The sequence below is a fragment of the Saccopteryx bilineata genome, chromosome 4, assembly GCF_036850765.1.
Source record: "Saccopteryx bilineata isolate mSacBil1 chromosome 4, mSacBil1_pri_phased_curated, whole genome shotgun sequence".
NCBI classification, from domain to species: Eukaryota; Metazoa; Chordata; class Mammalia; order Chiroptera; family Emballonuridae; genus Saccopteryx; species Saccopteryx bilineata.
In genome coordinates, this window is record NC_089493.1 from 261,409,603 (window position 1) to 261,437,238 (window position 27,636).

Genomic DNA, 27,636 nt, shown 5'->3' on the forward strand with positions numbered 1-27,636 from the left:
TTAATGGCAAGTCTAATGCACTTGATCTGACCTGTCCAATACTTGCATTTTTTTTTTCTTGCGGATTTTGATCTCATCTCCCTGGTGACTTCATCTATGTTAAACAGAACCAGGAAAATGAGACAGCCAAAAAATAAAAATAAACCAATGCAATTGAGCCAGTAGGGACAACAAATGACCAAGGGAAGTTTATGTTGTGCAATCGTATCTTTCATAAAGGGGGTGGGGAAGGACCAAGGAGGCCACTGAGCTCCCAAGGTGACTTGTGGCACAGCTGAGTGAGACACAAGTCTCCTGGATGCTGGGTGAAGACTGCTCAAACTCTGGGCAGGAACCAAGGACCCCCAGGCCGCGCTCCTCAGTGAGGGGACTCAGATCGGGCTGGGCTCCTACCCTGGGCTCAGGGATCTTCCGTAGGAAAACAATCCCATCACGTTTTCACTGCCTTTAACTGAAATGTCCCATCCCCTCCCCTTTTAACATAGGCAACAAATCACAGTCACATTAGCAGTACCTGTGACTCTGTCAGCAGTGGATGTCACCGATATTGTCATATAATGTTACAAATGTGGCAAAAAACTCAAAATATTATTAATTCCCATTGTTGCTTCAAACAGTGGTTATTAGACCTGCTGTTAGCTTGTGTTATTTGTTGTATCAGTAGAGAAGCACATGTATTACCATATCATGCATGTTTAATACTTTGTTAATTGTATTTTCATACTCTCTGTTTTCTCGGGGACCCTATATATTTTATTACTTGAATTTAAAACATTTTATCCAATGGGACTACAGACATCACCAGCTGGCACAAGACCCCCACTGTCCTCTCATTCGTGTTTCTATGAAATGGACCAACTCTGGGGTTGGGGAACCCAGGCTCAGTCAGAATTCCCTGAGCTGAACCCTGCAGGGAGATAAGAAGAGGAGAAAGTATCTGGCTTTGCTGCCACCGTTTGCCTTTCCTGGCTCAGCCTCCTTTGGAAACAGCAGGTCTCCCCACCAGAAAAAGCTGGGGCTCTGTGGAGGAGGACAGAGGACAGCTCCGTGCAGGAGTCCCGGGCACAGCAGTGAGCCCCTCCATCTCCCGCTGTGTCATTTAAAGGTGGAGGCTGGACTCTTGGCCTCGAGAACAGCACTGCTCGCAAAGGGGCTCAGAATCACACCCTGCCCAAAACTTTAATAAGTTTCTTCACTCCCAAGAGGATCTGGGATGCCCTGACTTCCCTCTTTGCCCCTGTGAGCCCCAGATCTCCTCCTTCCTGGTGGTTTGGTGAAATGATCTGGGTTTGAAAACTAAGAGCCACAGGCTTGACCCCAGGCTGGCCTCGTATTAAGAGAGGTAATCCCTGAACCTGGGCAATTATTTGTACCCAGGTCTCACTTTAGCATCTGGTAAAGCCTCTAGCCCCAGATCATATTAGTGTTTTTAAATGCATAAAATAAACTACATGGGGTTACACAGAAAACCAATGATATGAAAATAGTACAGTTACCAAATAGTTTTAAAATCAATTTGTGATAAAGTAATTAAAAGGTACTTCTTTGTTAGTAGATTTAAATAACAGCCTCCAACCAAAGGTCTAACCAGACCATAATTTCAAAGTTGAGATGAGAATAAATTCTATTTCAAGATGTCTGCAATCATACTGAAATAAAAGGAGAAAAGCTGCGATTCCTGTTGGGAACAAGCCACAGTCGTTCTGCTACTACCATGGCTTGTGGCCTCTTTTCATACCTTAAGGGAAAGTGAAAACCGAGTGGTAATGTTTTCCTGACCCATTTCATGGTTAAAAGTCTTTGCTTTAACCTCTCCTGGCTCTCCTCCATAAAATGACCCAGCCTTACCTCACAGCCTTAATGTGAGGGGTAGATCAGACGAAAGATGCAGAAGTGTTTTGTGGTTGGTGAGGGGTCTACAACTCTGAGGAATTATTAGCTTATTCTGAGTTTTTAGGACCTAATGTTCCCAAGACATCCAAAGTGACATGAGAGAAGCAGCCCCCTGTCTCTCTCAGGTCATTCGCCTCAGCCCATCCATCAGTCTTGACAAACTGTCCTCGCTTTCTTTCCCTGACAGCACCCAGGGAAGTCCTGGTTCCCACCCTCAGTTCCTCCTTGCCCCTCCCTCAGCCAAGCCGCAATGCCTGGTGGATACAAAGGCGAATGTGGGGACGATGTGGACCCAATGCCCTTCCTGGCACCTCCCGAAAAGGAGAGGATTGAAGCCATGAACAAGCCCTATGACATCAAGAGGTCCTGCTGGGTCAAAGACGAGAAGGAGGGCTTCGTCGCTGGAGAAATCCAGTCCGAACAGGGTGACCAAGTCACCGTGAAGACAGTCACAAACCAGGTGAGCGGGGAATAGTCTCCAGGATGAAACTGAGCTTTGGAAGTGGCAGACTCTCAGCCTCTGTTCCCATGCTTCTGCTCAAGAGGCAGAGTGGCAAGAAAGGCAGCTGCTACCCCTGAGTCCCGTGTATTGGGTTCAAGTTCAGCCTCAATGACACTCAAGCTATATGGTCCTGGGAAGGACACTTTTCCTCCCTGAGCTTCGGCCGTCTCACAATAGTTATTCCACCGTGACAGGAGTTAGGAAAGTACTTTGTATGCTCTAAACCAGTACATATGTATAAGAGATTATCGTGAGAGTTACTAATCTTTAAAGTGCCAAACAGCTCCCATGTGGACTCTATTTTCTAAAAGTGGAAATGAGCATCCCACCCATTAGTGTTGCACTATGTGCCCATAACGCCAAGGACCCAGCGCTAGATATTCAGGATTTGCAGCCAGTTGTTAAACCTTTGGCAGCTTGATGTCAGCCATGGTGGAAGTATTTACATCATGGCAATTGGCAGATGGTACAAATCAGAGATTTTTTTCCATACAGATCATTTAACAGCACACCACTCTCTCTGTTAGCCCACACTATCTGTGAGGGAGGACTTGAGAAAGTCAATAGAAAATCTGTGTTATTAAATCCTTTCCCTGCTGCAGACTTCTGATGAGGCACTGAACATTTTATTTAATAACCTTATATAATAGGATTTATTGATCCTATTTTGCAGTAGGATCAGGGAGACTTTAGGTGACTTGCCCACAGTCACACGATGAATTCAGATTCAAAGCTAGAGCATCCGGCTCAAACACCTGAGCCCCTGCTATATCACAATGTCATCTCTCCCTGGTGGGCTGCAAAGGGGGAGTGTGAGGTCAGTCCTTGGTTAATTTCATGCCTAAGAGAAGCCAGAAACCTTTCATGATGAGAATTTGCAAGAGCTGAGCTTTACTTTGAACCGCCCCCCCCCTTCCAAGCAAGTGACAGAGATGAGGATTTTCTAAAACTATCAAGATGTCAAATTATCTGCCTATTGGACGTATCAATTATTAAAAGATTAAAAGTCCCAAAAATTCAGTATGCATTTAAGCCTCACCTCTTGAGCTATAGGCGGCTCTAAAATGTTTTTTCTGGATCACGTCTTAAGCTTTGTTCCCAGATGATGAAACTTAAGAGCTAGTGCTAATTTTTATTTACAGAAGTAAAACTGGCCTGACCTGTGGTGGCGCAGTGGATAAAGCATCGACCTGGAAATGCTGAGGTCGCCGGTTCAAAACCCTGGGCTTGCCTGGTCAAGGCACATATGGGAGTTGATGCTTCCAGCTCCTCCCCCCCTTCTCTCTCTCTCTCTGTCTCTTCCTCTCCTCTCTAAAAAAAAAAATGAATAAATAAATTTAAAAAAAAAAATGGGGGACTGGATTTGCCTGCCATCAATAGAAACTTCAGCTTTTTTTTTTTTTTTTTCATTTTTCCAAAGCTAGAAACAGGGAGGCAGTCAGACAGACTCCCACATGCGCCCGACCGGGGTCCACCTGGCATGCCCACCAGGGGGCGATGTTCTGCCCCTCTGGGACGTCGCTCTGTTGCATCCAGAGCCATTCTAGAGCCTGAGGCAGAGGCCACAGAGCCATCCTCAGCGCCCAGGCCATCTTTGCTCCAATGGAGCCTTGGCTGCAAGAGGGGAAGAGAGAGACAGAGAGGAAGGAGAGGGGGAGGGGTGGAGAAGCAGATGGGCGCTTCTCCTGTATGCCCTGGCCGGGAATCAAACCCGGGAATCCTGCACGCCAGGCCGATGCTCTACCACTGAGCTAACTAGCCAGGGCCCAGAACTTCAGCTCTTAATGCTGTACATCTACTGCTCAACAGTCATCGTTGTCTTCTCTTTCTCTGTCTCTCTTGCTTGCTTAATTTCAATTTTATACTTCAAGGTGGTTTGGTAGGAGCAGGGAAATGTCTTTTTAATGAAGAAGTACATTGCTATTTAGAAGTTAGCATTAATTTCTAAAGTAGAGAGCCAAGAGTCACATCTTTGCAAAGTGTCCTTGGGATCAATGAGGAATCTCTGATCAGCTAGCAGAATGGACTTGGTGGGAAGAGAAGCACAGGCCAGAGGTGCTCTGAATGTAGTCAGGGACCTTCAGAGCTTACAAGGTATTTTCCACAACCCTACTTAAGTTCATATAATCCTCCCAGAAACCAGCTATGGAGGCTATTGTCATCCCTACTTCAGAAGGGAGGCAGTCAGGGCCCATAGAGTCTTAGAAGTCCTCCCCATCCCACGTCACACAGTGGGGCATGACTGGACCAGAGTTGGGCCCACTGGACACCTGGCTCCGGCTCCTGCCTGGACACTGGGAAGGTGCAGTAACCTGTGCCAGATGCTGCTGTGGCTGTGATAGTCCTATTTCCTAACTCATGTGCTGCTATGTCTTGACATCTCTGTATAGACCGTCACCATAAAGAAAGATGATATCCAGCAGATGAACCCACCCAAATTCTACCAGGCCAATGACATGGCGGACATGACCTTCTTGAATGAGGCCAGTGTCCTGGACAATCTGCGCCAACGCTACACCCACATGAGGATCTATGTGAGTGCCCGGGGCTGGGGGTGAGAAGGAAGTGGGGACGGCAGCGGTGTTCCCACTCGGACCAGAGTGGGAGGTCTTAAAGTTGAACTGTAAAGAGGCACAGAATGGGGACATCAGGTCAATATGGGTCCCAGCAAGGAGGAGGGAAAGTTTGGAAAAGTTGGACACCCATGGATTTGCCTGCTCTCGCTTATTCTCTGCTGAGATAATTTTTTACTACCTCATTGATTTTTCTGATTTTTTTTTAATGGGATGATTTTCTTACAAATACCTTGGGATGAAAAAGAGAAGCTGATGTCTCTTGTTAAGAGTAGATCAAATCCAACTGTCAACAGGTAGGGGATCACTACTCCACAGAGAGCTTTCCATACTTATGGAAATACCCCAGAAGTCTCTCTGTGAACTCTCATGGAAAAATCTCTCAGATAAACTAAGTGGAGAAAGCAAGATATAAAATGGTATTAAAAATTCTAATTAATTTAAAAAGAAGGTGGGGCATAGGAAGGTTATCTCTGAATTTGTTTATATGTGCAACAGAAACTGTGGAAGTGAGTATTAGAAAGTTCTTACCTGTGGGAGGAGGGGGCAGCACTGAGCAGTTAGGGAAACTTTTTTGCTGCATATTTGTCCATATAGTTACTGTGTTATCTATTCAAATAATTAAACCAAAAGAAAATGAAACAAAATATAAATTAAAGTTTTGTTTACTGAATAAAGATTCAGACATAGACTCTGCCCCCAGAGAGGACACCACTGTATCTCTTCAGGATGGCAATGACCTCTAGTTAGGCTGCTCCGTGACAAGCTGGGACCCAGAGGGAAGGGGGCAGTAGGAAAAAGGGCTAGCTAACCATCTTCCTTCCCTCCTACCAGACCTACTCGGGCTTATTCTGCGTGACAGTCAACCCCTACAGGTGGCTGCCCATCTATGGGGCCCGAGTGGCCAACATGTACAAAGGCAAGAAGCGCACAGAGATGCCACCCCACCTCTTCTCGATCTCAGACAATGCCTACCACGACATGCTCATGGGTGCGTGGGGTGGGGCCTCCTGGGGCTCTTGTGGAAGGGGACAGATACTCCTTGGCCAGTGTTGCTCCAAATGAATTAGAACCACGTGCTACCCAATCCCAACCCTGACTCTGCACCATCTGTTGAAGTTTTTTGCTAAATGTTGAGTAGCAACAGCATGTGATATTAATACCAGGCACCAGTGCTCAGTGAGTGCACTGGGCACTTGCTAAGCACCAGCCTTACCTCACACCCTATTTCATTTAAGCATCACAAAAGCCAGGATGCCGTGTTAAGTAACTTGCCCAGAATTCAAGTCAATGTTTAACCAGCCCCTGTATGATCTTGGCCATACCGTATAGAGGCCCCATGTGGTGATTTTTATGATCACTTCTCTTTATTTTGCTTATGACTGGGTAGCTTTATAGGGTGGGACTGGTAGAAGCAGGGTGACTGGTCAATTCTTGGCCCTTTTTGCAATAATGCTTGATGCAGACACAAGTATGTCACCATGAATGCCACCGGATCCTGGTTTTTCAGACTCACCTGGCTTCTGTGGCCACTATCCAAGTTGGCTGGGATGCAGGGAGAAGCAGACTGTTTGACAAAGATGATATCAAATATTTAGTCTCTAAGTGTTTCCTAATTACATCTTCCGATTATTGTTTTCTTCCCGGCAGATCGTGAAAATCAGTCCATGCTAATCACGTAAGTGTCCCTTCTGTCCCTCAGTCTATATACATATAATTAGGTCTGTGTCTTACACACGTAAATAAGCCTTTCTAAGTGAATTGGTGGGACCTTGTATAGAAATCAGTAGGCAGTAAATGGGCTTAGCAGGACTAATAGATCTGCACCTGCTAAACCAAGGGGAGCCTCCTGTCCCTCAGCCCCGCACCTGCCTGTCACACTAAAGGGTGACATGTGATCACACTCAGCCTGCACCTCTTGTTGTTCTCTCCGCTGCCGCTCCCCCCTTCATGCTGCACTGTCTGCTCCCACTTTCCACCCACAGTGGAGAATCTGGTGCTGGCAAGACTGAGAACACGAAGAAAGTCATCCAGTACTTTGCCAATATCGGAGGCACTGGCAAACAGGCCTCAGATGGGAAGGTAAGGCCGACTGGGCGGGCTCGGGGTCTGTCAGCCCAAGCCCACCCCATCCTTGGGCCCACATAGCAGTGCCTGCATAACCCACACAGCTGCTCTGTGGGTTAGGGACATTTTACAGACAAGAAGACTGAGGTTTAGAATGAAATGACTTAGATGGTGTCACACAGGGAGAAGGTGGCTGCAGGCCTGGTCTCCTCCCACAGGATGAATTCTGCTCTGCTACCCAGGCCACACCTTACGAGCTGGCCCTGCAGTGCAAAGAGCATAGCTGGGCCAGGGAAAGCTGTCAAAAGCTGACAAAGAAAAGGAGGGTTGGGAGACCAGGATGCCCGGGGAAGGGTGTCCACCTCACTTGGGCGTCTGTCCATCAAGAACAAAGAGAGAAAACAACAGCTAAGAGCCCAGGCCTGCCATCTGCCAGGTGCCCCTCTAATGCTAGAGGCTGCAGGGGGATGGTCATCAGGCAGTGCCTCTCCTCCCAGGTCCCCTCCAGCCCCAATTTTCCAACCTCCCTGACCTGTTCCCTTCCTGGTTCCTGGCACATTAGCCACTGTCCCCAGGCAGTAGCCCACAGGTTACCCCATTTGGTGTTTCTCTTTGGGGCAGGGGTCCCTGGAGGATCAAATCATCCAGGCAAACCCTGTGCTGGAGGCTTTTGGGAATGCCAAGACCACCAGGAACAACAACTCCTCTCGCTTCGTAAGTGTGAGCAGCGGCAACATGGGCCCCAGGGGTGGGGGGAGGGGTCTCCTCACCCATTCCAGGTAAGTAACTTGGGGCCGCTTTAAACACTCAAATGGAATTAGGCAAGCCACGACATCTTCCCAAAGATTTTTATCAGGGGGCTGTCAATGAGTGACTGTGGCCAAACCCGGGCCATGTTACTTCCCTAAAACTACACATACCCCCTCTCAGACCCTCCCCTCTCTTCCCGGCTCAGGGCAAGTTCATCCGGATCCACTTTGGAACTACAGGCAAACTGGCTGGAGCTGACATCGAGAGCTGTGAGTCAGGCCCTGTCGGAGGGTTCTTTCAGGCAGGAGCGACTCCATAACATGTGGGACTCAGTGCAAAGTGACAATAAGGGCCTCCGATTCAAAACGTATTCGGGGCCCTTCAGCGCAAAGCCTGCCTCACACCCTGCCTGTCTCCCCTCCAGCTGCAGGGGGGGGGGGGGGCCTGAAGCCGCGCGTCTGGGGAGAGGGAGGGATGAAGCCAGACTGGCCGTGACACTGGGCTTTATGGAGAGCAACCCTGCACTGCAGGCAGAATGGGCTGAACTTACAGGCATTTTGCTCATTCTTTTCCAGATCTCTTAGAGAAATCTCGTGTCATCTCACAGCAAGCAGCTGAGCGCGGCTACCACATTTTCTATCAGATTCTCTCTAATAAGAAGCCGGAACTTGTTGGTAAAGATCCTTATGCCTGTCTGCCTGCCCCTTAACTCACTTTTCGTCTTTTTTCAATAATAAAAAAATTCCCATTTTTCTACAGAGCCCAGGATTCTGCCTGAATCCCTTTAATTTAGCTATGTGAGTAGGTTACAGGGAACATTCTCAAAGTTCTACTCACATCTCATCTTCACAACAGCTCTATGAGGCTAAACTCCACTGTTGGCCCATTTCACAGATGGGGCTGTGGGATGCCTGCCACTCACGGCTGAGACATACTCCTGGGATATGGAGCTTTAGACCTCATGTGTCTTGGACCTGCTGCCTCTGAACCCGATGCTCAGACAGCAGCAGAGACGTCAGCCAGGGGCCACAGTCAGCCCCGCCAGGGCTTGACAACAGGCTACCCACTGGGGGTCACAGCTCACACTGGTTGCACTGCTGGGCAAGCGGAGTGCCCTCCTCCCCTCAGCTGCATGCCCTTGGGCGGCACTAATGTGCTCAAGTGACCTTGGTCAGCCTGCACAGTATGTGGGGAGCGGGGGGTTAGGGATGAAGCCTCAATCTTCTGGGTACACACCTCCTGACCCAGCCAGAGACTAGGGTGTTGGACACCATCCCCACTCACAGGTGGGCTTTGTTAGTGTTCAACACAGTGTACTTTTAATTAATGGATGGCATTTTGAAGTTGGGAAACTTCACATAAAAACCCAATTTCCTGGTTTGTCTGGAGTAGCAGAAGATCTGGTAGCTGTGGGTCCGCTTGCCAGTGTGAATGGTGGTGGCCCCTTTGGATGGAGTTCAGACTCTCCTGTTTATCACACTCTCCACCACGCCCTATTGCCTCTCTGGTGCAAGAGTGACAGCCTCCACTTATCTTCATTCTTGAGCTATAGTTTTTCTCAATAGTAGAGATAAAAGGAAAAGCAAGTATTTCTTGTACCCATATCCCTTTCAAAAGTGAAAAAATAAAGACCAAGAGGGACACACATTTGAAGAAAAATTTAAGTGAGGGCATTTCTTTGTGAAAGCAACAACATTCCATATGTATTATATGAAGTGATTATTGCTGCCCACTGCAGTCATATGTTACCTTCTTCCTTAGGGTTTGACCTGCTCTTTACAGGAGAAAGGAAGAAGAAAGATACAAATTCATTTATTCCAAAACTATCTGTTGGGTGCCTACTAGGTGCCAGGTACTGAGCCAAGTGACAGAAGATACACCGAGTCCCTGAGACACTCTTGCCACTCTCAAGCTCCTCATGTAACCCTGGCCAAGTCTCCCATGACTCTGGGTGATCCCAGCGAGAAAGGGCATGACTTATTCAGCTCTGTAACCACCACGATGCCTACCATCACATTTGGCACATGAGAGGCATTTAGAGATATTGGGTGAAAATGAAAGAGAAGAAAGACACAAGTCACCAAGCTGTTAACTCACTTTCCTACTCTTGGCAGAGACTTTGCTGCTGGTCCCCAATCCTAAGGAGTACCAATGGGTGAGCCAGGGTGTCACCTCGGTGGAGAACATGGACGATGGGGAGGAGCTGCAGATCACAGATGTAAGTGGCTGCGTGTGGTTAGTGAAAGACAGAGTCATGATGGAAACTTTGGGGCCTGCATGCACTGCCATCAGAATTGAAATGGGGGTCCCTTAAGAGTTGTCAGGGAGCAACCCAGCTTTTTCCCTGGAGGTTTCTGGGGTTGCAGTTAGCATTTCCCCACCTGTCGTAGCAAGCAGAGCTTCTCTCTGCAGTACTGAACTAGAATTCCATAGGGACTAAGGGGCTATACAGTCCATACATTTGTTTCCTCTTTCCAGTCCAGCTAGATGTTCCTCCTACACCCTCTCTTTCTCCTGCTCTTACAGCACTGGGCGCCCGTGACTTCTGTTAGGAGTGTTTGTGTCATCTCGCCTGTTTGACAATGCACTTAATTCCTGATGCATCTTTGCCTTCCCTTCTCCCAATACCTAGCATGAAGCCTTAACAATAATAGTGATGAATAGTTGTTATACTATCTCAGTTCTTATGATTATTTAGTCCAGTGTCAAACACTGGACTAAACATTTTTACATCACTCTGATTTACCCTTCTGACCATTTTGCAGATGACTAAACAGAAGTCAGAGAGGTTAAACTATACAGTGAGCATTTGGTCTGGGCTCCTTGGAGAAAAACAGACCTCCCTGATCAGAGTGTGTCTGACCTCAAGAGCCACCATCATGGTGCAGTGACAGTGTTGGAGCCTTCACTCTGGAATGAGAAACCACAAAGTTCTCAGTTTTCTCCTCCCTGTGGTCTTGCAGGTTGCCTTTGATGTGCTGGGCTTCAGCGCTGACGAGAAGATGGGCGTGTACAAGCTGACAGGGGGCATCATGCACTTTGGCAACATGAAGTTCAAGCAGAAGCCCAGAGAGGAGCAAGCTGAAGTGGACACCACTGAGGGTAGGTGTCGGGCTGGGGCCAACCAGGAGTTCGGCGCTCTCCAGGGCTTCGTGCACATGTCAGAGACACGCTGTAAATCAAGAATGTTCCTTGGTTGTCCAGACAGTGATATTCTCAGAGAGACATGACAGAGAATCAGAGGCATAATTTTGGTTTCTGTAGTCTGCTTTGCCACTCGACCTTGAGGGAGTGTGGAAACCATTTCAGACCTCTGTTTTCTCATTGGCAGCATGGCGTCTCCTCCACCTTCCCTCACCCCCTTCCCCACCAAAATAGACCATACTTAGCTTCTACCCACCAGGCACCACCTTTCCGTCACTCACCTCTTCCTTTCTGTCCCTGCTCAGTGGCTGACAAAGTCGCCCATCTCATGGGTCTCAACTCCGGGGAGCTCCAGAAGGGCATCACCAGGCCTCGGGTCAAAGTAGGCAACGAGTTTGTGCAGAAGGGCCAGAACATGGAGCAATGCAACAACTCCATTGGGGCGCTGGGCAAGGCTGTCTACGACAAGATGTTCAAGTGGCTGGTGGTCAGGATCAACAAGACCTTGGACACCAAGATGCAGAGGCAGTTCTTCATCGGGGTGCTGGACATCGCTGGCTTCGAGATCTTTGAGGTGTGCCTGGCCTTGCCTTTCATTTCTGCTTTGGGGTGGTCATCCTCTTTTTATAAGTTACTTTTCACCACGGTTCTCTTGTTTCTCTCCTTGGACCTGGAATGGGCCGATTTCAGTCTGCTCCTGGGCCTCTTATTTTTAGCCTCCAGTTTCATTCTCATTTGCCTATTCATAAAGAATAATAATGAATAGAATGACTGGTGCACTGCAGCCAGCCTATACTGGCTCACAAGAGCTTATTGTTACATTGTCTGGAATTTTGTAAGCCGGTTGACATCACGTTGATGATACACCGTACATGTAAACCCTGGTTGAGCATTTATACCATGGGAATTGGCCAACACTACAGTCAGGCTTTTTTTTTTGGGGGGGGGGGATGGAGAGAGCTGATTTTTGAGCACAACATTGGTGGCCTCCCACTTCTTGCCCACAAAAATAAAACTCAGTTCTCATCACAAGACTAGTTGTGGGTCAGAAAGATTTTACCTTTACCTTTATAATTGGAAGCAGTATGATTAGTAGACTGGTTCTGGAGTCAGACTGGCCACCGACAGGTTGTGTGGCCTTAGGAAAGTGTCTGTCCCTCACTGAGCTTCATTTTCTCAACTCTAAAATGAATAGGCTGGAGGAGATGGAACTCTTAAAATCCATTTCAGCTCTGCTATCTTATTGTTCTAAGATTTCTACTAGCCACAGATGGTTTTCTTTAAACAGCTTAGCCCAATTTCTTTCAAGTTCTAAAAGGCTAATTTGGCCACTGTCTACAATAGAAGAATTTAATTTCATAGGTAGAAAGAGCCTTAGAGTTTCTAAACTGTGCTCCCCGGAGTCCTGAGCAGCCACTGCCAGTCAGCAGGAGTGGGACCAGGGGAGGAGGAGGACACCCTGTGCCGACGGCCGAGTGTGTGCAATGAACAAACAGGAATCTAATCCCAGCTCGCCATCTCCACGCTGTGTGTGCCTCTGTTTCCCCATCTATAAATGGGAACGCTAACCATTCTTGCCTTGTACAGTTTTTAAGCAGATGCGGCTCAGCCCAGTGTCTGACACTCACAACACGTGTTCCATGAATATTGCTCTGTGATTTCAATAGTGCCTCTAGTTACACTTGTTTTTAAAATGAGGCTTCAGCATGGGGTTTCATTTAGAGAAAGTAGTCTCTGACTTTAAAAGGGGGGGGAGCTTATAAATCCCTCAAACCTCTTCATTCTACAGCTGAGGAATGAAAAGAACTACACAGGGAGAGAGCTGTCCAAAGGGACAACAGGGATCAGATCCATAAGACATGTCAAATAATTTCTACCCCTCGAAAGAAAATGGTTCTTTCATGAAGAAGATTTTTGTTAGCCCAGTGGGGCCAGAGTCTGGCTTCCTAGGTTTTGGTCCCGGCAGCAGCAGTGTGGCCAGGGGCACATGCTGAAGCTGCTCTGTCTCTGCAGGGAGGCTAATGGAGAAGGACTTCTCACAGGGCTCATGGGGCCACTGATGAGGTGGTCGGTGTTGAGGCATTTGGGACAGTGCCCGACACAGGTTGGCCCTTGACAGATTTTAGCTCTGCTTGCGGCTCATCACTTGGTCAGCGCCTTGGAGAGGCGCTGTCAGAATCTGGGCTGAGACCCCCTCTTTCTGTCCTGCTGCAGTTCAACAGCTTCGAGCAGCTGTGCATCAACTTCACCAACGAGAAGCTGCAGCAGTTCTTCAACCACCACATGTTTGTGCTGGAGCAGGAGGAGTACAAGAGGGAGGGCATCGAGTGGGTCTTCATAGACTTCGGCCTCGACCTGCAGGCTTGCATCGACCTCCTGGAAAAGGTAACCTGCTTCTTGAAGGAGGAGCTTGGAGAGAGGTTGGGGCCCTGACCAGGGCTCACATCAGGAGGGAACTTCACTGGGGTTGACAGGGAGGCAGCACCTGGACTTGGGCAGTCGGCAACACTGCTAATGACCTTAGTTGGTCTGACCTCTAGCTTCTTCTCTGCAAAATGAGTACAACAGTGACTGTAGTGACCACGGTTAGTTGGGTTGTTGTATGCCTTAACTCACTGGGTCATCACAAACTACTGGATAAATTATTATAAACATTTCACAGATGGGAAAATTGAGGCACAGAGAAGGGAAGTTACTTATCCAAGGTCATACAACCTATGAGTGGCAAAGTCAAGCTATCTAATAGTCTCCCCTGTAATCAATCACACCATGGGGATTTTGATATTGTAGCAAATGGCCTAGTTCAAGAATAGATATTGTTTGATTAAATGCAGAAAGGGGATAGAAAAAAGACATTAACAGGATAGATCAGTGGTAGTCAACCTGGTCACTACCACCCACTAGTGGGCATTCCAGCTTTCATGGTGGGCAGTAGTGGAGCAACCAAAGTATAAATAAAAAGATAGATTTAACTATAGTAAGTTGTTTTATAAAGATTTATTCTGCGAAACTTAGTGAAAATTCAACATAAAGTACTTGGTAAGTAATTATTATTATATGCTTTAACTTGCTGTAACTCTGCTTTATAAATTTTATAAAGTAAAGTTACTTCCGTACTTTATAAATCACCATTACTCTGGAACCGGTGGGCGGTTAGAAAATTTTACTACTAACAGAGATACAAAAGTGGGCGGTAGATATAAAAATGTTAACTACCCCTGGGATAGATGACCAAATTTTAACAAAATCTGTTCATAGTTTTACACCAGTGTTAATTTTCTGGTTTCCATTATTGTACAGAGTAAGTTGTGTTAGTATTTTGAGAAGTTGAATGAAGGGTATATAGAAATGCTTTAAAAATATATTTAAAAAGAGGCCTTGGCTGGTTGGTTCAGCAGTAGAGCGTCAGCCCAGTGTGTGGAAGTCCCAGGTTCCATTCCCGGTCAGGATACACAGGGGAAGCGCCCATCTGCTTCTCCACCCTTCCCCTTTTCCTTCCTCTCTGTCTTTCTCTCCCCCTCCGGCAGCCAAAGCTCCATTGGAGCAAAGTTGGCCCATGCGTGTTTAGGCTGTGCGCTGGCCTTCATCCACCCCAGGCACTAGAATGGCTTCAGCCATAACAGAGCAATGCCCCAAATGGGCAGAGCATCGCCCCCTGGTGGGCATGCCGGGTGGATCCCGGTTGGGCGCATGCGGGAGTCTGTCTGCTTCCCCACTTCTAACTTCAGAAAAATACAGGGGGGGAAATAATTAATTAATTAATTAAAATATATATATTTTATAAAAAATAATAAAATAAAATATATATAAAAGATAGGATATATCTTTGACCCTTGAGAAAAACAGAGTCTCCGAAATCAGGCTGTGTGCATGATTCACTCATCCCCCAATACCTACATATATCTCCCTGTCCAGCTGTCACAGTCTGGAGCATTCCCATGCTTGAGCTTTGGGGGTAAGTACTGCCTTCTTTCAGAAGTCTTCTGTAAAAATCCAGACCCTCCACAGAAAGGAAAATATTAAGGCACTAATAGCATTAGGAGTGCCCTTTTTGTGTGTGAAAAGAGACGTAGAGCAACCTGAGGCCCCTGGGTAGCCAGGAGTGTCATTGAGGAGGACGAGTAGATAAAGGCAGAGACGTCAGATGTTACTGATTTCACCCTTTTTCTGAGGGCCAAACTTGCCTCACACCACTGATTGGGTGAGGTTAACATTTGGGGAGCTATCTGCCCCCTTCAGACTTAGTCTTCCCTTCTGTTGGACTTTATTCTAGCCTCTTTCAAGTCTAAATGGCGACGGCATTAGAGGACCAAACCATGGAGCGCCAGGCACCATTCCCAGAATTCTGAATCCTGGCCACATGTGTGTGTTGGGGGGGGGGGGGTACCCATCCTACTAACCTCAGGCCAACACCAAAGTGTCCCTTTGGGATCCTGTGGTCTATTCTAATACCATCCACTCCTCTTCTCTTCTAGCCCATGGGCATCTTCTCCATCTTGGAAGAACAGTGTGTCTTCCCCAAAGCCACTGATGCCACATTCAAGGCAGCCCTGTATGACAACCACCTGGGCAAGTCCAACAACTTCCTGAAACCCAAGGGAGGAAAGGGCAAGGGGCCCGAGGCCCACTTTGAGCTCGTCCACTATGCAGGCACCGTGAGTATTACCCTGGGGCCACCTGCTGGCCGCTGTTCCCTCCTGCTATCAGGTCCATCCTAACACCCCTTTCCTGAGGTTTCCTGCCTCCAACTAATACAGTCACAATAGAACAGGGTGATCAGCTCATTGTTTGTTTGTTTGTTATTTAGAAAATTAAATTTAACAGGGTGACATTGATCAATAAGAGTACAGAAATTTCAGGTAAATATTTCTATAGCATATCATTGAAATGAATTCTGGTTCATACTTCCTTATCACTTCTTCATCTAAGAATTCAAAAGCTATCCGGCCAAGGATGCCTGCTAGGGGGTGATCAACTGTTTGTGCCTTCAGAACTGCCAGGGCCACACCAATGTCTATGGCCCTTCGCTTGACAGCTGAACTTCAGTCTTGGTCAGAAATGAGAACACTTGAAAATAAAAATTCATGAGCCCATTAATTATTCCCCAAATGATTAACTCATCCTTCTGACAGCTTTTGGCTGCCAAACGAACAAGGTGACACCTATGGACTGGCTTTTCACTCATGACAAACTCAGTCCTTGGAGAAGGGGGAAATTTAGTGCAGGCAGGACTCGTGAATTATTTGAATAATTGATAGGGGAGACAACATTCGTCCACTCAGCTTATAAGAATGTGTTTGGCTTCCTTGGGGTGTCAGTATTGCTATAAATGCTGATGTTCCTGTTACTACTAGAATTTATTGACCCTCCTTGGGTTTAACTGCATGGAAACAGCCACCTTAGCACAGAGCTGAAGGAAATTGCTGATGGATTGAGCACCGGGACCAATATTTTATAATCTCATCAACCATAGCAATGTCAATTGCTTGCAAAATGAATAGTGCAAACATCTAGAGCGAACAGCAGGCTTGGGGCTGAATTGCAGTGCTCCATGTCATCTCATCTCCTCTTCTCTGAAATGAGAAGCAGTGGAATATTCAAAGACTAATGGAGGCTGTGCACTTCCAAGGGCCTCTAAAATAAATCCTAGAGATGACAAACATCTATGCACCATATGCAAGATGAAAAGCCCAAAGGTTTACACTTCTCAGCTGCTGTGTTGGTTCTTGGTATTCAATGGGAGGATTGAGAGGCTCCTTCCTCTTTGCCTCTCCAGCTTGGGCCACATTGCAAATGGAACAGAAATTTGTGGGTCTCCAATTACCTGGACACAAGGAGCCCCCAGTTCTAAATGAATGGTGTGTCCCCCCCCATTCCACTAGGCCATGGCCCAAGGGATATGTGCTCCTCGGCAAGAAGAGATCAAATGCTCTTGTAGGGAGTTGTTCACTCGTCAAGGTTAGTCACTGACAGCAAGATCAGCTCACCTAAGTAGAAGATCCAGGGGTCAGGGAGGTTCAGTATAGTTAGCAAAGCAAGTCTTGCAAGGTGTCACAGCCCACCAGAGAGTAGTTGGGAGTCCTGTTGTGTGGGCAAAGCCCAGAGGTGGAGTGTCCTAGACAGGTAAACTGCAAATTCCTAAGAAAGCAGATGATGGGCCTGACCAGGTGGTGGTGCAGTGGATAGAGTGTCGGACTGGGATGCAGAGGACCCAGGTTCAAGACCTCGAGGTTGCCAGCTTGAGCGCAGGCTCATCTGGTTTGAGCAAAGCTCACCAGCTTGGACCCAAGGTCTGCTGTAGCCCCAAGGTCAAGGCACATATGAGAAAGCAATCAATGAACAACTAATGTGTTGCAATGAAAAACTAATGATTGATGCTTCTCTCTCTCGGTTCCTGTCTGTCTGTCCCTATCTATCCCTCTCTCTGACTCTCACTGTGTCTCTGTAAAAAAAGAAAGAAAGCAGATGATAGGACCTCTACCTGGAACATTCCAGGACTCTAGACAAGTAATCAGGACAAAAATGGAAGCACCAAAACATGAGAGATTGGTCTTGAGAACTGAGAGAAGGTAGAACTGTAGGTAGAAATGTAACCACTGGCCTTTGCCCCTTTCCAGGTGGGTTACAACATCACAGGCTGGCTGGAGAAGAACAAAGACCCGCTGAATGAAACAGTGGTGGGCTTGTTCCAGAAGTCAACACTGGCAATCCTGGCACTTCTCTTCAAAGAAGAGGAGGCTCCAGGTATGGCTGAACTCTTTGTTGTGTCCATTCTCCCTGTGGACAAAATGGAAAGAAAGAAACAGAGCTTCTATATTCAACTCTTCTTGAATGAATGGGTGGGTGGGTGGATGGATGGATGGATGGATGGATGGATGGATGGATGGATGGATGGATGGATGGATGGATGACATGTTGCTTGAGGTAGGCCTTGGAGGATACTGCCATAGATGTATGGAGATACATCCTAGGAAACTTCCATCAACTGAATTGATCATAAAACCCATATCACCTCTAGGCAGACCATACTGCTTTGGAAAAGTTGATGCCCAAAAGCTCTGTGCTTATTTTCTGCTCCCTGCTCTCCTTTGTCTGAGGCAAATGCCAAGCCCAGCCTTGCCTTTCACCCAGTCCAGGTTGTGTGGCGCATAGGGGAACACCCTGGGTGAGAGCTGCCCAATGGGACTGCCACTCAGTGGGACAATAACTACAAATCTCCTTTGTCTCAGAGATGGTTTCACCACCAACATGCAATTCTTTAGATGGCCTGTGGGCTCTTTCTCCTCCCTAGGCAACGGGGACTGTGCCAGTCCTAAATCACAAAGGGCTACACACTCTCTAGGGAGCACAGCATTTGGCAATTATGCCACATTCAGCCCAGTAGCCTAATCCCTGGTAGATCTTATTTTCCTGGTGGGAGGGCCCCACCTTAACTAGCCTCCAAAAAGGCCTTTTTAAAACCAGAGAATGTATGTTCTTGAGGCAGCCACCCATGTTGGGTGTTGCTGTGAAATGTGTTTGTCTCTCTTCCCCAGCTGGAGGCAAGAAGCAGAAGAGAGGGTCCTCCTTCATGACAGTCTCCAACTTCTACAGGGTGAGTAGGGGCTGCCTCAGAGGCCACCTTGCATTCAGAGCACTTATCCCACCCTCCTCTAAAGGTATGATGGCCTGGCTACCACCTCACAACCAAGGACAGAATAACTTCATTTCTGTGACTATGGTGGCTTTTTGCATTCGAAGAGTCTGTTTCCTTCTGAAGGAGGTCACAGAACCCCAGGACCATAGAGCAGAAAAGACCCTCAGAGATGGTCCAGTCCAATGGTACCATCATTTCAGACTGAAACCCAGAGAGTGATGGGACTTGCCCAACATGACAAATGGAGATATTAATGGCTAAGCTCTAGTCCCTAGAGTTAGTTGGCATGTGTTCTTCCACAAAGTTTGGGCATTGTTGGAAACATGTTACAAAGTGCAGAAGTGCAGCCAATGGGGAGATGTTTCTCAAAGAAAAATATTGATATTTCACAAGGATCAGCTGCCTGAGGCAGAATGGGTCACCTCATTGGAGGTATCCAAGCAGAGGAGGAGGGGCTATTTGGTAGTGAGGTTAACAATGCACAGGGGTTTGTCCACACACAGGTTCTATGGCTCCTTTTACTACCAAGATTCTACAATGACCCAGCACTGAGTCAGAAGGGGCCTTGATTCTTATAAATCATGTCACCTTAGGCAAGTCAGTGGACCTCCGAAAGCACTGCTATCTAATAAAACTTTCCACAGTGATAGAATGTTCTCTTCTTTGCAACAGGACAACCACTATCCAATATGCTGTCCAATATGGTAGCCACTAGTCATATGTAGCTAGTGAGTTCTTGCAAAGTATCTGGTATTATTGAAAGAACTGAATTTTAATTTCAACATAATTAATTAAACTCTAAATACATACCTCTCCTAAGTGTGGATGTCCTGCAACACCAAGGCCAAGCTTTACTCGCTCTTTTTCTTTTTCCTCCATCCCCAGGAGCAGTTGAACAAGCTGATGACCACCCTTCACAGCACGGCCCCCCATTTTGTCCGCTGTATTGTACCCAATGAGTTCAAGCAATCAGGTACATTGTGGGGACATGTCTCCCTGCTGGAAGTTCTTAGGATCTGTGAATTTGGTGTTTGCTCCAAATTAAGTCCACTTCCAATAACCAGAGATGATTAGGGATAAACAGGGCATAAAAGAATTCCCAACAATGGATCACCCAAAAATTGTGTTCTAACTGCTTTGTACAGAAGAGTGGTGCCCACCCAGACAGAAATCGCACTCAAGAGATCCTTTCGGTCTTTGCTGAATTGTGGGAGACCAGGAACACTTGGGAAGTGATGGGAGAAGACTGGGGTTGATGACATGGATACTTGGTTTAGCCTCCTTGAGTGGGAAGGAATGGCCTGTCCCCCAGGGTAGTGGCCCCTCATCCTCTGCCCTTCCTCTTGGCAGGCGTGGTGGATGCCCACCTAATCATGCACCAGCTTGCTTGCAATGGAGTCCTGGAAGGTATCCGTATTTGCAGGAAAGGCTTCCCAAACAGGCTGCAATACCCAGAGTTCAAACAGAGGTGAGTGGTATCTTCCTGAAACCTTGAATACAATTCTCAGTTTCCAGGGATTGACTATTGATAAATATAATCCCGTTGTCACAGACACTATGGACATGACAATGTATGCTGCCTCACTGTCACCATTTCAGTTCACATTGGCCCAACTTTCAACTGCCAACACCTGGATATGACAATGTATGCTGCCTCACTGTCACCATTTCAGTTCACATTGACCCAACTTTCAACTGCCAACACCTGCATTTCTTTCCCTGCAGGATTTCTCTGGCCGCTGGAGGCTGCTTTGCTAGTTGGCAGGCTGAAAGTATCAGGAATTAATTCCTCCCCAGGGGCAGCTCTCAACCAATGACTAAGGGCAGTTGGCATATAAATATTTTAGCCCCTTTGCCCTTCTGGTGGGTCAAATCTGAAGTGCGCCCTATACTGGCTGCCAGATAAGATAGCAGCATGCCAGTAAATGTTTAACAACAGTCTCTCCAGGTTCAAAAACAAAACAAAACGGAAAAGCAAAAATACCCTGATTTGTAGTGTCTGCCTGTTTCGATGGTATAAGTACTCTCACCCATGACTGATTTCAAGATCCCAATGTGGCATCACTAACTGTGGAGTTGGGAAGAGAAGCACACTATCCCCTCTGTGAGCCAGTAGGAGCAGGTTACAGCTCAGCACTGTGCCCAGTGTCCCCAGCAGAATTAAGACCAGCTGTGACAATCCTGCTGTGATAACTGGCTTGATAGCATGCCTTTTATTTGTTTCCCAGCCCCATTACCTACTTCCCAATTCACTACTCACACTTGAATCCGGTCTCAGGGTCTGCTTCTGGGGGAGCCCAAACCAAGCCTCCATCTTTGGGATTATTTGACTTCTATTTCCTTCTCTACTTGCCAGAACATGTGACCACAGATTGGTGGAGTAGGAAGGGTCGCCTGAGGTCATCTTGTCCAAGCTATCTGCAGTCCCTAATTGGGAATGGACTTGTCCAAGATCACAAAGAGGGTGCTGACAGGGCAGGAAAGAAAATGGTTCTCCTATGCCTGGAAGAAAAGAAAGAGTTTGGTGTTTTCATTTCAATGAACACCTCCCCCCTGGACCCCCACCCCACACTGACATTCAGTCCCTAGAGTATCCTGTCAGACCCATCCCTCTGCCTGCTGTGGGATCGAAGTCTATTCCCTGACTCAAGGGCCATGTCGTAGATAAGGGATAACTGAGTGGACGTGCTTTCATGCTGCCAGTTTGGAGACAACAATGACTGGGCGACTGTTGTCATCCCTCCCCTGACAGGTACCAAGTGCTGAACCCCAATGTGATTCCTCAAGGGTTTGTAGACAATAAGAAGGCCTCAGAACTGCTGCTTGCATCAATCGACCTGGATGCAAATGAATACAAAGTCGGACATACCAAGGTAGGCCTTCTGGTCACGCTTCCTGCCTACAACACTTAGTTTAGCCTCGTTTTAAGAAGGTGAGATTCAGGGTGTGAATTCCAGCTCCACCACCGGCCAGTTGACTGTCTTGGACAAGCCCCTCAGCTAATGTGAGCGTTGGTTTCTTCCTCCAAAAGGCAGGGCTCATGAGGTCAGTCTCATGGGACTTGGGGGTGATTAGCAGTAACATAAATGAGAATCCAGCGCAGACCGAATGCTATTCAACAAATCGTAGGGTATTTCTTAGGATTGCATGAGCCCCAGATTTCTAAAAATAAAATAAGCCAATCAGAATCAAGGTTCTGGATTTGACCGGAACACAGAAGGACACGTGTGGTTGGGGTCTTCAGGTTAAGCACCATAATCCCAGCCCACCCACACCAAGAGTCCCAGCCCTGAGCTCGTAGGCTAATCAGGGTTGGTTCAGATGGAGCAGCCACTGGATCCCAATTCACAGGGCCTGGGCTGTCCTTTGTCTCACTCCCTGCACCCACAGAATACTGTCGGGATTGTTAGGGCCAACCAGGCTGACAGTGCAAAGTGTCCATCTATAGCTACTCATCTAGACTGCACCCCAACATAACAGCCAGGTGACGTGGGAAGAGCACTGGCTTTACAGTCAAGAGTGTCGAGCTCACAGTCTGCCACTGTGCAGCCTGGAGCAGGTCCCCTGCCTCTCCAGGTCTCATGGGCGGCACAGGCGGGCACAGCTTCTCCACGGGCCTGGTGCGGCTCGACGCATGTGAAAGCGCCAGCATGCATGTGCATCCGACACGCCTGGTCAGTTGGCAAATGCTCAGGGCATGACTCCTGTGGACCAGGCATGATTCTCAGCTCCAGGGTTAAAGCAACGAACAGACAGGCAGCCCTAGTTCCCTGGAACTTGCTTTGTAGCACTGGGTATTAGCAGAATTACAACACTGCTCTAGAATCTTCCAGAACTGTTAGCTTTGGCCTCCTTCACAGGTAATATGTGCTAGGTGCAGCTAAATTGACTTACAGCAACACTTCAGGTTTTTCACAGAATCATTAAATGCTTGATTGAGCTGGAGAGAGCCTGGAAGACGAGCTCCTTCCCCTCCCACTTCTGACAGATGGGAAACATTAGAAAGCCTGGAGGCGGGTGCAGGTGACATGCCCAATTTCATAGAACTAGATGGAACAGAGCAGGCCTCAGGCCGTACAACGTCTGGTTATGTGACCTGGGAAAGTGGGGCTGACATCACCACTGTGACACAGTCTGACACAGCCACCACCTGGGCAAACAGACTGCTATTGCTATTGTTCAAGGGTTGCACTGGGCACCTCAGGTCTGGGTAAAGGCCTGGGGCTACTGGGAACAGCTTTGCTCCCTGAGGACCAGGCAGGCTCTGGTGGCTACAGCAGAACAGAGAACAGGGTGATTCTACCTGTCAGCTACGTCCTTATCCCCATGTGGGCCCCACCTCCCAGCCACGCGCTCACCTCTACTGCACCACAAAGACAAAACCTCAATGCCAATTAATTCTGAAATTTAAAATACTTTACTGCATGGCTCCTTCTGTCCTTCTAGAAGTTTCTATCATTTTGGAATCTATCATATTAGAAACCTATAAAAAAAAGATGTTACATATGAAACACACTAATAGACCAACCACCCATTTGTCCATTTAAAAACCCAGAACTTAATCTTTGCATCTCTTTCCTCTCCTTCCTCCCCACCCCTAGGAGTAACCCTTCTCCTGAATGCTAACCATCCCTTTGCCGTTTTAAATCTTTTTATCACATGTGCATATGGCCAAAAGTTTTGCCTAGTTTGAATGCCATGAAAGTATTATACTTGATATATTCTTCTGTGACAAACTTTTATCACTTAATTGTGTCTCTAAGATTCATCCTTGTTTGTTGGCAGGTGACACCCATTCGCTGTCACTGCCATCTAGTACTGCCTCAGATGGCCACACTACAATTATCCTTTCAAAGCGACTATGTACATCCATATGCATGGTCTTATGTAGGGTTTTCTCCAGAACAAGTTCTCAGCCTTAGCTGTACATTAGAACCATCCAGGGGGTTTAACAGCACCAATGCCTGAGAGCCGCCCCATGCACCCACATCTCTCTAAAGCCCCCCAGGTGCAGCCATACCGAGATATCTGCTGAGCAGGACAGGTGCCTATTGCAGAGTGTGCAAGTGTCCAGTTTAACAGAGAATGCCAAACCATTTCCCAAAACTGCTATACCAACTCCCCTTCCCCTTGATCCACATCCTTGCCTACACCTGTTTTATCGGAAGTCCTAAAGGTTGCAGTAGGGGGAGGGGTGAAGGGTATCTTGTGACCTAAGTTCGTATATCCCTCAGGTTGAAGTTTTTGCCTCTTTCTAACATGCATTGCAAAGCTAGTGTTATTTTCCTAGGGATGAATCCTACTGACAAACCAGAGCTGGATGCCTGAAACTATGGCATTGGTACAACTCTTGTCTCCTTTCTAGAAGTCACCATCCTCAACCAGTCATCACTCTCCCCTCTTCCCACTCCCGGATCCCATGGGACCATGAGTATCCAGAGGCTGCTTTGCATAGTGGTATATAAGGGAGGCCCCTGGCCACCCTGGCTGCCGGGCAGTCACAGCAGTGGGAATTATAATGATCTCACATTTTACTCAGAGCTTCAGAGTTTACAAAACTACTATTCCACCTGTTACCTCACTTAATCCTTATAGCAACCCTCTAAGGGAAGGATTAACATTCCCATTTCCATTTCACAGATGAGGAACTGAGGCCCTGAGATGTGAGGAGACGTGTCCAAAGTGACCCAGATAATAAGTGCAAGACCAGGGCCGGAGCATAGAGGAGAATCAAAGGGCAACAGGGACTAGACACTGAGCAGGCAGTGGCCCTGCTATTGGAGGCACCCACTGGTTCTGAGGGGCCTCAAACACCAGCACCAGGCTGTCTCCTAACTCCGTAAACACCCTTCTGCACCTCTGTGCTTTGATTCTACCCACCACCCCCATCCTTGCAAGTGGCTGCCACTGGTGACAGCTGGGCTATTTTCAGATAAGTGTGTCTTTCCTTCAGGTGTTCTTCCGAGCAGGCATCCTGGCCAAGCTTGAGGACATGCGGGATGACCGTCTAGCCAAGATCATGACGATGTTACAGTGTCGGCTCCGGGGTTTCCTCATGAGAGTCGAGTTCAAGAAGATGCTGGAACGAAGGTAGCATACACAACCAGTGGGGCAGGGCCGCTGAAGCCACACACATGCAGACAGAATGACCAGGGGCCAGCCGCACACACAGTGGTCAACTCCACTAGTGACATGGTGCAGTGCGATGAGAGGAGGGTGCTAATGTCTTGGCTGGCCCGAAGAACCCTATTTGGGGGGCTATTTTAGTTTCCTAGGGCTGCCACAAACTGGGTGCCTTAATGCAACAGAAACTTATATTCTTATAGTTATGAAAGTCTGCAGTCTGAAATCAAGGTGTTGGCAGGCTATGCTCCCTCCAAAAGCTCTGGAGAAGGAGCCTTTCTAGCACTTCCAGTCCTGGTACCCCAGGCATTTCTTGGCTGTGGCTACATCACTTTTAAATCATCTTCCTTCTTTTTATAAGCATTTCAATCATCTTGGTTTAGGGCCTCACTCTGTTCTGGTATAACTCATCTTAATCTCAGTAATTTTATATCTGCAAAGACCCTATTTCCAAATAAGGTCATATTCACAGGCACTGGGGCTTAGGACTTCAACATATCTTTTGAGAGGGGACACAGTTGAACTCATAACAGGGGCCACCTAATATAAAACCCTTCTCTCTACAGCATATAAGCCACTTCCACAGCTGTCCTCTTACTTAATCCATATAATGGTGCTGTGAGAGTGATGTGGGAGGGCCAGCACCCCATTTTACAGATGTGGAAACTGAGGTCACAGGAGTTACAGAACTGGGCCAGGTTCATGCAAAGTCAGGATTAGAACCCAGAAATCCTCATTCTAAACCCCTGCTCGCAGAATCATATTTTTCAGCCATCCCTCTAAAACAGTAATTAGAAAATAGTTCAGGCTGCCCTGCTTGGCCTGTGGCTGCTCTGGCACCTTGCTGTCACAGAATCAGTGTAATAATAGTACTGGATACATAATAGTAGTAATGCAGTCCTGCTCTCCAGGAGCAGCCCTCTGCAACCCCGCTGAAGCCAGGGACATCAGTTAGGGGCTGAGTAGTGGGATGGCACCCAAACCAGCCCAGGGCGTCATCGGTAAATGACAATCAAATGAAACTACAAGAGACACAAAAGAGTAGACTCCAAAGACTGCTGTCTGATGGGATTTAGAGACGAATGGGTGATTCCTAGTGAGGGAGCAGGCGGAGGACAAACGCAGGAAGAAATGGGTGGTCTGTCTCAGACTTGTGCTGTCTGGGAGGAACGGTTCCATCAGGCAGGCCGGGTCCTGCCACCTGCCTTTAAACGCCTGCACCCTGAATTCTCTCCGGCAGAATTGGCCTGAAGGTCATCCAGAGGAATACACGCAAGTTCCTGGAGCTGCGTTTCTGGGGCTGGTGGAAGCTCTACAACAAGGTGAGAGCCGAGGGCCAGGCCAGCCAGGACGGCTGCTGTCTGCGGACTGGAGGCCCCAGTGCTGCTGTCTGCGGACTGGAGGCCCCAGTGCTGCTGTCTGTGGACTGGAGGCCCCAGTGCTAGGCAGACAGGTGCCTCGAGCGGGTGGAAAGCCATGGGATGCTGCAGGGACAGCCTGAAAAATGAGCATGCTTTGGAGACAGAGAAGGCTCACCTCCTTCCAGACAGGGCTAATTCCTCCTCAGAAAAATCATAGGCGTCTTCCCACCTTTCACCTCATCTCTCAAAACTAAAATACACTTAGAATGGAGACGGTCCCCCTCCCCTGCAAAGGTGGGCTGGGCTTTCAGCACCTTGCCCCTCCAGTCTTCAACTCCTTTAGTGAAGCCCTTGGCTTCAGAGGTGGAGTAATCTCAGGAAATCACGAGATCTGATGTCTCGTTTCCCAGGTTCTTCCACGATAACAGTGAGAGCAATGTGAGTCAGCCAGGCGATGGGGCTGCAGCTGCCCCAAAGGGCCAGACCACCCTCAGCCAATGCAGGAGGCCACGAACCATCCTACTGCCAGCAGGTGGAATTACGCCAGGTTATGGCGTCCTGTCTGCAGCCCCCACTGAGAGGGAACAGCACCCCACTGGGCACCAGAGGAGGCCAGAACGGTCGTCTCAAGGGGCAGCCACATGGAGGATTAGGACAGGCTCTGGTAGCCCTGAGTGCCCTCACAGCACGCAGAAGTTTCTCTCCCCTCCCATAGAAAAAGTACTTTCTAGCAACTGGTGCTGACCACAAATTTAATAGAATAGTTGTGCCCACACACAATCAGTCCTCTCCATGGTCTGAGGTTGCAGAATTCTGAACGAGCATTTCTCAAAGCTCAGCCATCGTCGGCACTTTTCCCACCTGTGCTATGACTGGCCGTTTTCTTTACATTAACTTACCTTTTCTGTTTTGAAATTTTTATTTTAAAAGGAAACTTTATTTTCTTAACCTGCTTTCATCGCATCCTAAGCAAATGTTATCTATAAAATTATGAATTTGATAAGTTCTTTTTCATTTTTAAGATTTTTTTCAAAATTATTTATTAAATTATTACTGTTAAAATTTATTTTTAACATAACTATGTAACAATAAAAACCCAAGGGTTTTGATGCCATGCTGGAATCCCTCTCACCTGTCCCCTTTGTATATGCATTCCCATTTGGGAAGTCCCAGACCAACAGGCTTTAAGGTCCTTTCAAGCAGAGCACAGGTGACCACAGATGACAAAGAGACAGAGCCTGGACGCTTTCCTGTTCTTCACCTGAAAGTAATTACACATGCAGGGCAAGGTCCTATTTCAATGAGTAAAAACAGAAAATCAAAATCCTTTACCCTTAGTATATTGACTAAATGCTCATTTTACTTAACCAAGCCAGGTGGGATGAGTCAGTGAAGAAAAACACACTGTTCAGTAAGCTCTCACTGAACAACAAAGTGTGACATAGTTGCAGGTTGTGGTGCTTACTAGAATCTTTTTATGCAAATTTTGCCACTCTAAAGAGCAGGCATAAGAGAGACAGACAGACATGAAATGATAGAAAGATAGACAGATAAATACAGGGGCAGAGACAGTAGGCGGTGGGGGCA

The 27,636-nt window shown here is 47.5% G+C and overlaps 1 protein-coding gene across 1 annotated transcript in view; it reads left to right on the forward strand.

Annotated features, from left to right (window-relative positions):
* The first annotated feature begins 2,083 nt into the window (after positions 1-2,083).
* LOC136334264 (myosin-16) overlaps positions 2,084-27,636 on the forward strand; it is a 60,024-nt gene continuing 34,471 nt past the window's right edge. The window contains exons 1-20 of the mRNA XM_066274265.1: positions 2,084-2,353; positions 4,786-4,929; positions 5,803-5,959; positions 6,619-6,646; positions 6,954-7,050; positions 7,657-7,749; positions 7,991-8,054; positions 8,361-8,459; positions 9,900-10,003; positions 10,749-10,887; positions 11,235-11,503; positions 13,144-13,314; positions 15,405-15,584; positions 17,547-17,673; positions 18,465-18,523; positions 19,451-19,538; positions 19,916-20,033; positions 21,318-21,438; positions 24,519-24,655; positions 25,929-26,010. Of these exons, the coding sequence (XP_066130362.1) occupies positions 2,144-2,353; positions 4,786-4,929; positions 5,803-5,959; positions 6,619-6,646; positions 6,954-7,050; positions 7,657-7,749; positions 7,991-8,054; positions 8,361-8,459; positions 9,900-10,003; positions 10,749-10,887; positions 11,235-11,503; positions 13,144-13,314; positions 15,405-15,584; positions 17,547-17,673; positions 18,465-18,523; positions 19,451-19,538; positions 19,916-20,033; positions 21,318-21,438; positions 24,519-24,655; positions 25,929-26,010 (2,487 nt within the window). The 5' untranslated portion in view covers positions 2,084-2,143. The remainder of the gene's footprint in view (positions 2,354-4,785; positions 4,930-5,802; positions 5,960-6,618; positions 6,647-6,953; positions 7,051-7,656; positions 7,750-7,990; positions 8,055-8,360; positions 8,460-9,899; positions 10,004-10,748; positions 10,888-11,234; positions 11,504-13,143; positions 13,315-15,404; positions 15,585-17,546; positions 17,674-18,464; positions 18,524-19,450; positions 19,539-19,915; positions 20,034-21,317; positions 21,439-24,518; positions 24,656-25,928; positions 26,011-27,636) is intronic.